The 13,584-nt window shown below is 35.0% G+C and overlaps 3 protein-coding genes and 1 pseudogene across 6 annotated transcripts; 2 read left to right on the top strand and 2 right to left on the bottom strand.

Moving 5' to 3' along the window:
- The first annotated feature begins 544 nt into the window (after positions 1-544).
- Positions 545-2,720, top strand: LOC111318284 (pentatricopeptide repeat-containing protein At2g20540-like). Of its 2 annotated transcripts, none has more exons than XM_089756022.1 (2): positions 545-825; positions 946-2,720. In XM_089756022.1, exon 2 carries the CDS (start codon positions 972-974, stop codon positions 2,550-2,552), a length of 1,581 nt encoding a protein of 526 aa, XP_089612148.1. In that variant the 5' UTR covers positions 545-825; positions 946-971; the 3' UTR covers positions 2,553-2,720. The 2 variants fall into 2 exon arrangements, with proteins under 2 accessions (XP_089612148.1, XP_022776782.2); XM_022921047.2 differs by lacking the exon at positions 545-825 and having other exon boundaries at positions 833-1,221; positions 1,498-2,720.
- A 16-nt stretch (positions 2,721-2,736) lies between these two features.
- LOC111318285 (uncharacterized) lies at positions 2,737-5,355 on the bottom strand. 2 transcript variants are annotated; one of them, XM_022921048.2, is made up of 11 exons: positions 5,114-5,351; positions 4,891-5,038; positions 4,729-4,800; positions 4,547-4,618; positions 4,321-4,392; positions 4,078-4,221; positions 3,894-3,974; positions 3,707-3,778; positions 3,507-3,578; positions 3,030-3,101; positions 2,737-2,943 (listed from the first exon to the last, which is right to left on the bottom strand). In XM_022921048.2, the coding sequence occupies exons 1-11, from the start codon at positions 5,190-5,192 to the stop codon at positions 2,853-2,855; spliced, it is 975 nt and encodes a 324-aa protein (XP_022776783.1). In that variant the 5' UTR covers positions 5,193-5,351; the 3' UTR covers positions 2,737-2,852. The 2 variants fall into 2 exon arrangements, with proteins under 2 accessions (XP_022776783.1, XP_089612149.1); XM_089756023.1 differs by lacking the exon at positions 3,030-3,101 and having other exon boundaries at positions 5,114-5,355.
- Positions 5,356-6,967: 1,612 nt separating this feature from the next.
- LOC111318279 (putative inactive purple acid phosphatase 2) lies at positions 6,968-9,947 on the top strand. Its single transcript, XM_022921040.2, has 2 exons — positions 6,968-7,694; positions 8,355-9,947. Exons 1-2 carry the CDS (start codon positions 7,014-7,016, stop codon positions 9,630-9,632), a joined length of 1,959 nt encoding a protein of 652 aa, XP_022776775.2. The 5' UTR covers positions 6,968-7,013; the 3' UTR covers positions 9,633-9,947.
- A 416-nt stretch (positions 9,948-10,363) lies between these two features.
- LOC111317748 (putative SNAP25 homologous protein SNAP30) lies at positions 10,364-13,075 on the bottom strand (annotated as a pseudogene). The gene is made up of 7 exons (XR_016333755.1): positions 12,136-13,075; positions 11,919-12,051; positions 11,795-11,798; positions 11,468-11,560; positions 11,177-11,307; positions 11,002-11,099; positions 10,364-10,595 (listed from the first exon to the last, which is right to left on the bottom strand). The product of XR_016333755.1 is annotated as a putative SNAP25 homologous protein SNAP30 (transcript).
- Between the last annotated feature and the right edge of the window lie 509 nt (positions 13,076-13,584).

The following is a 13,584-nucleotide window of genomic DNA, read 5'->3' as shown; positions in this document are numbered from 1 at the left end:
TGCAAAGGTTGGTTTGGATATTCTTCATGTGCAATCAGTCAAGAAACGTATTCTTTCCCTTCATTCTTTGTGTTTTAAATTGTAAGATTTATATTATATTATTTGATCCTTCAAACATCTTCAACAAGGTATCTTTTCCCAAAAGGTTTGAGAACAATCTTGTTTTGGTCTGATAGCTTTTTGTTTTTCTTTTAGTTCGTACAGATATTATCAGCTCAAAAGAAAGATTCTCAAGACTAAATAAGTATAATAACACATCCTTTTTTTTTTATGAAAAATGTAGTTTCTTTATTCTTATAACCTCTAAATTCTAAATTTCGTCTAACAATATACAGATTTTCATCATTTTGACAAGATATCAAAATTAGAGAAATCGCAGACTATGCAATAAAAAAATAGAAGTGATCTAATTTTTTTTTAATAAGAAAATGTAAATATAGTGGAGAGGAAAAGATTTTTTTTTTTTCGAAGTTAGCATATCTTTTTCTTTGCACAATTAGCATATGCACGCAAATTTGGATTAGTACCTTTGAGTCAGTATAATACTTTCTTAAGCCGATGTCATAAACTGCACTGGCAGAAATGCAACAAATAAGCTGATGAAATGTTAAAAGCTATAGAAAAATAAGGGTAAGAAGAAGATTTTAGGATACTAACCATAACAATCTGGATTGGGAATAAACATTGTAGTATTAGGGAAAGCATGATTTATACCAATGAAAGCTTGTCTGCAAAAGACCTTGTAATTGTAGGTTGATGTCATCCGCAGTTGGTCTAAACACCTGTTTGGAGCTAAAAAAAATTTACCAAGAGCCATCAGCAAAGGTAGGAGACACATCTTTTCCACCACTGTTAAAAAATAAAAAAGTTACCAATTGAGTATGTTCTTAATGATATAATGTTTATTACTCTGTCCAAAAATCTAAGCTTTTACTTTTCTAGTAGACAAAACTAAGCTGCTCATCAAACTCATGTCAAGCAGTAGCAAGAGATGCTTAAAACTACTGGAGCGATGCAAGAACATGAACCAACTAAACCAAGCTCATGCACAAGCAATCACATGTGGCCTTGGCACCAACAATTTTGCTTTAAGCAGGCTCTTAGCTTTCTGTACAAACCCAAATCATGGAAGCCTTACCCATGCCTGGAACCTCTTCCAACACATTCAAAACCCCACAATTTGTATCTGCAACACCATGATCAAAGCTTTCTTTGTCAAAGGTGAAATCTTTAAAACGATTCGTTTGTACACTAACATGTTGAATAATGGCATGTACCCTGATAATTATACTTTGCCTTATGTGTTAAAAGCTTGTGCAAAGTTGCAATATTTTTGCTTTGGAGAATTGGTTTACGGTCATTGCTTGAAATTGGGTTTTGTGTTTGATATTTTTGTGGGTAATGCTTTGATTGCTATGTATTGTGGATTTGATAATTTGAAAGTAGCAAGGTCCATTTTTGATGAGATTCCTAAGCTAGATGTTGTTTCATGGACAGTTATGATTTCTGGGTATGGGCAAATGGGTGATATTGACACTGCAAGATTGCTTTTTGATGAGGCTCCGGTGAAGGATAGAGGAATTTGGGGTGCTGTGATTTCTGGATATGTTAAAAATAATTGTTTTAAAGAGGGTCTTTATCTGTTCAGGCTAATGCAAATGAATGATATAGAGCCTGATGAGGCTATATTTGTCAGCATTCTTTGTGCCTGTGCTCATTTAGGTGCTTTAGATACTGGAATTTGGATTCATAAATATCTGGATAAACAAAAGTTCCCGTTGAGTCTTCGTTTGAGTACTTGTCTTGTGGATATGTATGCAAAATGTGGGAATTTGGATATGGCTAAAAAGCTGTTTGATGAAATGCGGCAAAGAGATGTTGTAAGCTGGAATGTAATGGTTTCTGGGATGGCAATGCATGGATATGGAGAAAGTGCACTTGAACTGTTTAGGCAAATGGAGAATGATGGAGTCAGGCCTGATGACGTTACTTTTATTGCTGTTTTTAGTGCTTGTAGTTATTCTGGCATGGTGTTTGAAGGTCTAAGGATATTGGATATAATGTGTAATGTGTACAAAATTGAGCCTAAAAGTGAGCATTTTGGGTGTATAATTGACCTACTTAGCCGAGGTGGGCTCTTTGAAGAAGCAAGTCAAATAATTCAAAGAATGCCCGATTCGAGCAATCCCTCCAACGAAGCCATTGCCTGGAGAGCACTGCTGAGTTCCTGCTATAGTTACGGACAAACCAAACTGGGTGAGGTCGCTGCTGAGAAGCTTATGGAGCTAGAAGATCATAGTGGTGCATATGTTTTGCTCTCAAACCTGTATGCAGCGTCAGGGAAACATTATGATGCCAAAAGAATAAAACAGATGATGAGAAGCCGAGGGGTGAGTAAGGCACCAGGTTGCAGTTCTGTCAAGATCAATGGGATAGTTCATGAGTTTATTGCTGGGGAGAAAAGTCACCTTCAAATGGAGGAAATACACTTGATATTGGACAAGTTAGACAAGCAATTGGATTATGCAGGGGAAATATATTCGGCTGATTAACAGTACAAATTGAGGCTAATCCGTTAGTGTTGCAGCACCTGTTACTGTTCCCAATTCTACATTTTTATGTTTTTCAGTTCCTGTCCATTTTTTAATTGTGTAATCTGTAAATAACGTAAATATTTACAATTAGCTCATTAATCTTATTCTCAAAGCCATCATTCAGTAAATACATGACAAGAAGTGGGTAAAACTTAAGATTTCCATTGCCAGAGAATTGGATGAATCACTGTCTTGGCAAATATAATCAAAATTTCCAAAATTGATATAACAATAAAGAATACTATATTGCTGCTTTGACTAAACTAGGAACTCTGAGTCGGTAAGTTCCAGGACTTTGTGGACACCGATTGGGTTTACTCCTGCCCGGAATGAATTTCCTTCAATGTACCTGTAAAGAAAGTTCAAGAAATTGTCAATTAACAGACTTTATAAGAGTTTCAAGGTTGAGGGAACAGAGTGTTGAAGAAAACTTGCATTTCTTTCAAGAAGGGATGTTTATAGAGCGCTTCAGGAATTCTTCCTGCAAATTGATTGTGATCTAAATGCCTGCAGTTCCAATACGAGCAAATATAAGAACATGTATGCAAACAAGTTCATAATCCCACATGCAATTGTGCATACAGGACTGCAGATACAGCACATAGTGCCATATAGAATGCATTTGTTCATAATCCAGCAGGCCATTTTAAGTATTAAGTACGTAAAAATATTACTTACCTTCCATAATATGGCTAGCTTATTAAAGAACATGAGCAGTGTGGCAAAAGCCGAAAAATGTTTAAGTTCAATCTATTATCAAGCAATCAAGCAAATTAATGAACTTTTTGGTTTAATACAATGAAACTGTACTCCAGGCCGCTTGTTTCATGCAAATTGCAACTAAAAATCAGAGACAGATGAAAGATCCAGAAGAAATAAAAAAGTATCACAAATGTGAAAAAAGAAACTTACAACGAAGTCAACCGAGGGAGATGAGCAACTTCAGATGGTATTACTCCAGACAGTTTGTTATAGGATAGGTACCTGTAACCAATAGAGCAATTAATGATAATCAGATTTAACAAGAGTTCTGTAACATAGTTACAAAGGTGGCGTACAAAAATATGTAGTCCTCCATTCCATATCCCCAAAGTTTAAATCACTATACTTACAAGATTTCCAAGTTGGTCAAGCTTGCTAGCTGTGCTGGAATTCCTCCTGTTAAGTAATTATTATTTAGGTACCTACAGGCCGATGTTTCAAACAAAAGTCAGCTGCAATTAGCCATTCATTCAAAATAACCAGGCCTTGAAAAACTCAACAAAGTCATTGTTAATGCACCAACTGGAATGAACTTACAGGTTCCGAAGTGAAGGGAAGCAACCATCAATGCTTATGAGTTGTTTTATAGTGCCTACCAAATGATTGTTCCCAACATCCCTAAAAACATATGGTATTAGAATTGGATATGCAACCCAACAGATATCATCATATCAAAGCTCACTCTTGAACATTATAGATTTAAGGAGAAAAGTAATCTTACAAGTGCTGAAGTTTCTCCAAAGTGCCCAGCTCTGCTGGAATACGCCCTGAAAAACGGTTTTGATGTAGATGTAGGTAGCGAAGCTCTGGTAGAGTTGCAAGCTCCTTGGGGATTTCCCCTTTCAAATTATTAAAGCTCAGATACCTAAACAAGTTCCAGTTAGTGATTTTACACCATCTATCAGATCAGAGATAATAATATGAAAAAAGAATATCTCTACCTAATAAAGCATGTAATACTTACAAATGTGTTAGACTCTTCAGTTCGCCAATTTCAGCAGGAAGAACATCTTGTAGCTTATTCCACCTCAAATTACTAAACCAGAAACAGAAAGTTCAAGAAATGACATCAAACCAAAGTTAACAAAACCTAACAAAAATTACCCTTTATTCCATAATCTAAGATTCTAGCTATGAAGCTGAAGAACACACAATGTTGATTAAAACTAAGAGAAAATAAGGTAACATACAGTATTTTGAGACGTTTGAGCCGTCCAATTTGAGGTGGAATCGGTCCAGTTAGCTTGTTATTATGCAGATCACTATCAGATGCAACAATCATAGAAAGATTGTTAATAACTTTGAATTTCATTAATTTAATGAAAAAAAGGAAATTATTTTTGAAAATACGATTATTATAATTTAATCATACAGTCGTGTAAGATCAAGCAAATTTGTCACTGCAACAGGAAATGGCCCCACGATTGACACTGCATAAACTTCCCTGCAAATTCAACGAACCAAATTATATAAAACGAACAAATGAAAATGAACGTAATTAAATTAGAAAAAGAGTGAGGAAAATTGAAATTACAGCTCGGTGACAACTCTATAGTCACCCAGGAGGGAACAGGTGACGCCAGACCATGGCGGCAGGCTTCCGTCACCGCAGGGATCGTCACCGACCCAAGCGTACACCACTCTCCACCCTAATGACGCCTTTATTTCATTCAATGCTTTAACTATCAAAACCAAACAAAAAATTAAAAATTAAAAAAAAAAGGAAAAAAACTGATTAAGAAATCAGGAAAATTTACCGTCGCGTTTGAGAGTTTTGGAATAGGAAAGGTTGAGAAACAGAGAGAAAATGAAGAGCAGAGTCAATAAACGAGCCATTTTTTCCGAATTTAAAAAAAATATATTATGAGAATTAGAGATTGAAGAAGGAGATCATGGTTAAGGATTAAAATGGAAAGCTTAAAAAAATTGGTAACCTAAGTTCACAGATTTTTTTGCAGAAAGTGTGTGGGTTTGGTTAAGTTTGGTCGGAAGACGCGGACTTGGAAACTTAGATTATTTTATTTTATTTTGTAATTTTGTGATTGGTGAGATGATGGATTGTTTGGGGGCCTGGTTTCTTACATCCCAGAGTCCGGCATGAAAGTATAAAAATTTTATTTTTTATATTTAAAAATTTAAATTAAATAAAAAAAATTTAAATTAATAAAATAAAATGTCTTAAATCAAAACTGGAGATTTGATGAACAAATCTAATAAACACCATTGACCAAAAAATTATTCTTGTTTTCATTACCAGATCTTTTTAATTTATCAGTACCTTAATATCTAAAACAATATAGTTTCATTTTTATTCTAAAAAACAAAAAAATTATATTATTTTCTATTTAAAGTTTTAAAATTATATTTTATCTAAAAAATTTAGAAATAATATTACATTATTTTCATTCAAGGGTTTAGTACAATTTTTTTTTTTTTACATTATAAATAGAAGAAAACTTACAATCATGATTAATAATTATATTCATATATAATACAATATTAAATAATAAATCAATAAATTAAAATATAATTAAATAATTAAATTTATACGCAATAAAACTAAAACATAAAATTTTAAAATTTTAAAACTTCTTCCTTTGTTTCTAAATCCAGATCTCATTATTATATAATATTTAAATTCAACAAATGCAGTTCATTTTTCAATGTCTCATCATTCCAAATATATAAAAAGGTTGATTTAATTTCTAATTTTAAGCGTCAATTCAAGGTTTTAAATAGGGAAAAGTTTGGCATCTAAGCATTGTCAACGCATTTGACTAATTAATATATATATATATATATCATATTCATTTATTTTTTCAATTTAGCACTTTTTTTAGCAAAAGCTAGATAGATTGCATAATTAACTAATATTAGCTTTTTCTATTTTAATAAATTAATTTTTTTAAATTATTTAGTTTATTTTACTTTACTTTATAAACTAATAGATGTTTATCAAATTTCGATTTTAAATTTGAATAATAAATTATATTTTTTTTAATTATAACCTATTTGTTCATTTAAAATAAATAAAAAAAAATTTAACTTTATCATTCACAAGTGCTTCATTAGCATATTTAAAATTTAGTCATCAAAATATACTCTTCAAAGATAATAAAAACACTATAATTAATTACGCCATTTTTATTTCAATAAGTTATCGAAAAATCTTTCACGAAAAACTTTGTATACGAGATTAATTTTAAGTAGAGTAAATTTTAATTATTTAAAATTAAAGAAATTATTTATTTTCTTTAAATACTATTATTGAATGAGCATTATTGAAACCTATCTTCTAATGGCTACAAATCGCTGTCCAATATTTATTTTTTTTTATTAAAATTTTATTATGATGTAAAGTATTCTGTTTGTTTTTTACCAAAATTCTTATATAAAATTTATTTATTAAAATTATACACAATTAACACCGTGCATCTTAAAACTAATACTATATTTTTTTTTTCACTGACAATTAAATCTTTGCGCTAGTCTCACGTAATCCGAAAAAAAAAAAAAAGAAGAGAATTTTCTCCAAAATGATTAAAAAAAGAATATTCTAAAAAAAAAAAAAATGCGATCCTTAACATGCTCAACGGCCATAGCTTTTTTTCATTCTTTCCGACAGCTATCCAGCAATCCTCATCGTGTCTATCTGCCATGATCTTGCTTTTCTTCTCCTTCCTTTCTCTTCTCTCCCATTCCCAATCCAAACCCATCCTCATTGTAACTCCGAAAACCCTGTCTAAGTCGGGCGATTCGGTTCTCATCCAATGGTCCGGCATCGACTCACCGTCCAAACTCGACTGGCTCGGCCTCTACTCGCCCCCCGATTCATCCCACGACAACTTCATTGGTTACAAGTTCCTTTCCTCTTCCCCCACTTGGGAGTCAGGGTCGGGCTCTATTTCTCTACCCCTCACCTCCCTTCGCTCTAACTACTCCTTCCGAATCTTCCGATGGACTGAATCCGAGGTGAAACCTGATCTCCACGACCACGATCATAATCCCCTGCCGGGTACGAATCATTTGTTGGCGGAGTCGGAGAGGGTGGGGTTCGAGCCGGGCCGTGGGCCAGAGCAGATTCACTTGGCATTGACGGGTCGGGAAGGGGAGATGCGGGTGATGTTCGTTGCGGAGGATCCGGAGGAGAGGCACGTGAGGTATGGGGAGAAGGAAGGAGATTGGGAAGGTAACGTGGCGGTGGCACGTGCCGGGAGGTATGAGAGGGAAGACATGTGTCATGCCCCAGCTAATGAGAGCGTTGGATGGAGGGATCCTGGTTGGATATTTGATGTGGTTATGACGGGTTTAAAGGGTGGTGTCAAATATTATTATCAGGTAAATTTTGTAATTATTTGTGATTTTTTACACTTTGTTTTTATGTTGTTCTTTCTATCAAGGATTAACAAGGATCAAGGTGGAATCTGGTTTTGCTTGGTTACTATATTTTCTTGTTGATTATAGCATTGATAATTGATTACGTTTCTTTTACTTTGGGTAACATTAACAAAGCAGACATTTTTGCTTGCAAAATTTGGAAACGTTCATTGTTCAACTAGATTATGTTCTAACTAAAAAGGGTTCATTTTTCAATAGCTAAACATCTTATTTAAAATGATTGTGGGAAAATTCAAAATGCCCAGCTCCTTGTGTTGGTGAATTTACTTTTGATCATGAGGAAGGAGAGGGTAGGAATGCCTAGGTTTGAAGTTTGAACCTGTGATCTATCTAGTGCTTTTAGTATATGGCCGGATACCACCGAGTCTGGAAGTGGTTGGCTATAATATCCTTTGACAGTATCCATTCAAGTTAATTCATATGTCAATGTTGAGTGTGATTCATATATTTATCCTGATAATTCTAGTATGTTGTATCCTTGTTACTTGTTAGGAATAAGCAAAAGTGGAAAATCATTTTTTCCTTGAAGACATGATGCACTCTCAATTCAACTTTACTAGTTAATTTAGATGATAACTTGCTCTACTCTGTTTTTGATAGGTTGGAAGTGAGTCTAAAGGTTGGAGCACAACACGCAGCTTTGTGTCATTGGACACAAGTTCAAATGAAACAATAGCCTTCCTATTTGGAGACATGGGAACTGCTACACCATACTTAACCTTTAGTCGTACACAAGATGAAAGCATATCAACCATTAAGTGGATCCTACGTGACATTGAAGCTCTTGGAGACAAGCCTGCTTTTGTTTCCCATATTGGGGATATCAGCTATGCAAGAGGCTACTCATGGTTGTGGGATGAATTTTTCAACCTAATTGAGCCTGTGGCCTCCAAGGTGCCATATCATGCGTGCATTGGTAATCATGAATATGATTGGCCTTCACAGCCTTGGAGACCTGAGTGGTCCAATTCAATTTATGGAACAGATGGGGGTGGTGAATGTGGGGTGCCCTACAGCCTTAGATTCAATATGCCTGGCAACTCTTCAGAACCAACTGGAACCCATGCTCCAGCTACCCGAAACCTTTACTACTCATTTGATATGGGGCCAGTTCATTTCGTGTACCTTTCAACTGAAACAAATTTCCTTCTTGGAAGCAGGCAATATAATTTTCTGAAGCATGATCTACAGTCAGTTGATCGGACAAAGACCCCTTTTGTTGTAGTTCAAGGGCATAGACCAATGTACACTACGAGCTATGAAGTTATAGATGCTCCATTGAGAGAGAGAATGCTTCAGCACTTGGAACCTTTGTTTGTGAAAAACAATGTGACCCTTGCGCTATGGGGCCATGTCCACCGTTATGAGAGGTTTTGTCCATTGAAGAACTTCACATGTGGAAGCATGGGGCTAAAGGGGGAGGGCTGGGAAGCATTACCGGTTCATGTTGTGATTGGCATGGGAGGACAAGACTGGCAACCAAAATGGGAACCTAGACCTGACCATCCAAATGACCCAATCTACCCACAACCAAAGAGGTCTTTGTACCGCACGGGTGAGTTTGGGTACACTAGATTAGTTGCTACAAAAGAGAAGCTTATACTTTCTTTTGTAGGAAACCATGATGGGGAGGTGCATGACATGGTTGAGATTTTGGCATCTGGGCAAGTTCTTAATGGCGGTGATGATGACAGTGGTAAAGTTGGTGTGGTCCATAAGGATGAGGTGATGCAGTCCTCACTTTCACATTATGTCTGGGGTGGTAGTGTCTTGGTGCTTGGGGGTTTTGTTGGCTATGTTCTTGGTTTTGTTTCACATGCAAGGAAACGAGCTGCCTTAGGAAGGGGCTGGACAAACGTGAAAACTGAGGAGACATGAAGAAAGCTAAAGCTGTAGCGTGTGCTTCAAAATTTCAAACCTATTTGCTGTAACACATAGTTATGCGGTCCATAATGGTGCTTCGTGCTCTCATGCTATTTTGACGTGGATAAGAAGCTGGATATAGGGTATGGTGCATCTTTAAACCTTTGTAAAATATTCAATTTTTCGCACATGGTTCTGAAGTAAAGCATTTTATGACATGTTTCACTCTATTGTAACATATATGATATTTTAGTGTTGTGTCAAATTAATGACAAATTTGTATGTATACTTGATTTCATATCAGGCATGAATTATACATTTTCCTCTAAAGCTGTGAATCAAAGCAGTCGATGACATATTTCACACCATTTTAACATGTATGAATTAAGGTGCAAAATTTGCTTATCTCATATATCAGGCACGAATTATACATAAATAATATGAATAATTTGTGCCTGATATGTATGTCTCACCAGGAACCAACTATTGCATTCGGATGGTTGTTTAATTTTTACCAAAATATACTTTAGTTGATTGCAAACTTGGAGTCAAAGGCGTATGATTTTAACTAGAATAACTCTCTGTTGAGTCAATGTTCAAATCTTGTATTATGTACTATTCAGATCAAATGGCATATACATGTATTTAGCATTTTATGCCCTGATTTTAGACCCCACTTAATCATTCCAACTCAAAAAATGCAAATGCCCAACTTTTTGCTGCAACACAACATGAAAGATTATATGTGAAGGAAAACATTGTATTTATTCCACTTAAACCAATGGAGTAAATCAATAATGACAAATGTTTGGTCGAAAAGGAATGTTAAAACTTTTAAATACAGGAATGTGAAGCAAATTTGGTAAGCTCTGCAACTTTTCACTTGGCAAGTAAATGACGTGCACATTGATTGGCACCTTTCACTCGAGAGTTGAGTTCATCCACATCATCATGGAGTGATCAAGAGCTTTGTTTTGTCTGTACTCACCAAATCATTTAACAACAATATGAGACAAGGTACATAAAAAGATTAAGAAAGATGTAAACAACATAGATCTGTTGGTTAATATTGCCAAACATCTGGATCTGGTATGCGGTGTAACTTTACTAAACAAACACATTCAGGAAACCAAGAAAGAAAAATCACTAGCTTTACCACAAAAACTTGTATGACAAAATGAAAATATTGCTAAATCTACAGGGAAGCCCCTTATGGTGCCAATGGCAATTCTATTTGATAACACTGCTAAACCTTCATGCTTCAGCCAAGAAAAAAGTCACTAACAAATGCAGATTTTCAAGCAGTGCGAAAGGCATTTCAGACATTTTAAAGCAGTGCAGAAGTTTACTAGCACTTGGACATGATAAGTGCTCGATAACGGACCTTTCAAGATCAGATCCCATGTCAACAGCCATGCCCTTTAGATCACCCAAGATTTTACTTAGATCTGACAGTGCATCATCTTGCTTTGTCTTCCCAAGCTGGAGTTAGATAACCAATTAATCTCAGCGCAATAGCAGAATTTTACGAAGTTTCGTATACACATCATAATGCTAACCTCAACTCTCTGTATGGCGTCAGTTGGTTCAGGAGGAGGTGTCTTACTTCCTGGCTGAGCTTTAGGCACAGGTGCCAGACCCAACTTTTCTCTCTGCTCCTTCTGGTTTTTGCTTTTGTTGGATGAACTATCTACCAAACCAATACAATAAACAATCAATCATACCAAAATACAATTACATTTTTAAACATTTTCATATTGCGGTTAAATCCTCAATATTGAAGTCTAAATGGAAAGTGTTTGAATAAGTTAATGCGCTGAGGGAGTGAATAAATTGTATTAGAAGAAAACCTGAGGTGATCACAGGCCCTTTGATTTCTCGGGTCTTCTTTGGCTTCCAAGCTTAGAAAACATGCCGCCTAGACCATTCAAAAGCTTCTCACCCTGATATTTGCGAAGTTATAGAATCCAGTTAGAAGGAATTTAGAACACAAGAACAACAATATGAATTCTAAATGGGGTTTGAGAGCTAAAATGAAGAAAGTTCTTAGATCATAAAGTGCTGGTCTATTTCTAAATGACAATAACGAATTATTTTCAATAAATAATCAGAACAGACAAGAAAATCACAAAAACTTGGCTCCTTTGATCATCTGATTGCACCTAGCAGTGGATTGCCTTTCTGTATAAGAAAATCAAATAACATTACACGTTCAAAAAAGACCAGAAGATTATAACATGGAAATATGTCTAAATTGATTCACTTTTTTTTTTGTTGTCTTTTTTATAATTTTTGGACCACACATCAACCAAGAGATAAGAAACATGTTTACCTAAAGCCTTGTACATATATATGAGTAGCTTATAAGCATCAAAAGTATACACTTTCCCGTACATAACCACATGCTTAAGCCATAGATATTCTATTTGCGAGTCTCAGACAATTTCATTAACTTAAAGTCCTATTACGATCAGATGATACCACAGTTCCTTCATCATGTCATCAAATACACAAAATTATCTGCTATAACGGAAATCCTTATTCAAATCCTTATCTATGTCAACAGCCATCATGTGGGTCCTTTCAGTTTGCTGTCCTTGCTCATGTAAAATATCAAGTGTCCTTGCAGCATCCTCTCTGATGTTCTCAGCAATCTTCAAGCAGTTATTAACACTATTTGTATTCTCCTCAGCCTTGTAGACAGCATAATTCTCCAGGTCACGGAAATCATTCTTGTATCTATCTCTATCTCTTGCAGGTGATGGCCTAGCGGATGCAGAAGTTTGCTTTCGTCTTCCCTGGTCATCATCATTCAAATCTGGGATTAAGAGCACAGGCTCAGAGGAAGTCCTTCTACAAGGTTAATAGTGCTGTTCTTGTTACATTCAGTGTATGAATCATATGGGCTGGAACCAGAACCAGAAGCAGTTGGTGGGTCCACTGACTTCTGCCTAAGTCTCATAAATCCAAATATTTTATAAAAATTCTGTTTGAGAATCTAAAAGCCAAGAAAGGAAAATGACAAGAACACCTTGAAAGTTGATTCTTCAACAAATGGTTCCTAAGAAACAAGCAATTGTTTCATAAAAAGCAAAAAGATAGAGTGAAATCTTTGCTACTCATTTCCATTTACAAAGAATAAGATTATACAACAAAGAGGGCCCATAACTCAACTATATCACATTTAAAGAAATTCAAGTAAAAGAAAAATACAAATACAAGCAAATTAAACAAAAGGGTACTTGAAAAAACTTGAAATTGAACAAAAAATGAAGAGAAAAAAAAATTGATACGCAAACCCAAGAAGGAAAACCAAAAAAGAAATTGGGTTTGCGTGTAAAGAGAGAGGAAATTTCTTTTTTTATTATTATTATTATCTATTTGTTGTCTTTTTATCTTCTCTATCTTTGATCACAGATGGGAGGAGCCCTCGGAAAAGGACAGCAAGGCCCATTGGCAATAACCTCCAAAACTGCAGGAGGTCTCATTTTTTTAGACCGTTGGAGTTTGAACTACTTTCGCATTTTCCCCTTCTTTAAAAAAAAAAAAAAGTTCTTTTATCAGCTTTGTAATTTTAGATTTTGTTCGGGGTTCCAAGCCCAAGCACTAGACAAAAATTGGGTTTTGCTTTGGGCCGTCACTAATAATAGTTTAATTATATAAAATAATTACGAAAAATTTTGTGGATTTTGTTTATATAAAATAATACTATATTTTTCAATGTCCAAACCTTCGTAACGCTTAACATACATCTTTCTCATTTTCTTATTTATTTTTATTGAAAAAAATAAAATAACAAGAAAAGAAAATCAAAGATTTAAATGAATAAAGACAGATGTTTGATAGTTTCTCCTTAGAGGCATCACTTTTTTCCTGTGAAATATCTGTATTAGGACAAGCCCACTGGATTGGCATTTGACATGGTCCCCCCTTTGGCCTTTGAACAACAATATATCTTCAACTGCGC

Source organism: Durio zibethinus, chromosome 2 (genome assembly GCF_047325235.1).
Source record: "Durio zibethinus cultivar Kanyao isolate XHJ-2024 chromosome 2, ASM4732523v1, whole genome shotgun sequence".
Classification (NCBI taxonomy): Eukaryota; Viridiplantae; Streptophyta; class Magnoliopsida; order Malvales; family Malvaceae; genus Durio; species Durio zibethinus.
This window is presented reverse-complemented; position numbering and strand designations above follow the sequence as displayed.

Bases quoted from the DNA above. Each gene is read 5' to 3' on its own strand.
- LOC111318284 (XM_089756022.1), top strand. From the start codon at position 972: ATGTCAAGCAGTAGCAAGAGATGCTTAAAACTACTGGAGCGATGCAAG.
- LOC111318285 (XM_022921048.2), bottom strand. From the start codon at position 5,192: ATGGCTCGTTTATTGACTCTGCTCTTCATTTTCTCTCTGTTTCTCAAC. The intron at 3,975-4,077 runs GTAAGATTACTT...ATATGTTTTTAG, and splicing joins TTGGAGAAACTTCAGCACTT to GGATGTTGGGAACAATCATT. The intron at 3,102-3,506 runs GTAAGTTTCTTT...TTGGAACTGCAG, and splicing joins CTCCCTCGGTTGACTTCGTT to GCATTTAGATCACAATCAAT.
- LOC111318279 (XM_022921040.2), top strand. From the start codon at position 7,014: ATGATCTTGCTTTTCTTCTCCTTCCTTTCTCTTCTCTCCCATTCCCAA. The intron at 7,695-8,354 runs GTAAATTTTGTA...TGTTTTTGATAG, and splicing joins GTGTCAAATATTATTATCAG to GTTGGAAGTGAGTCTAAAGG.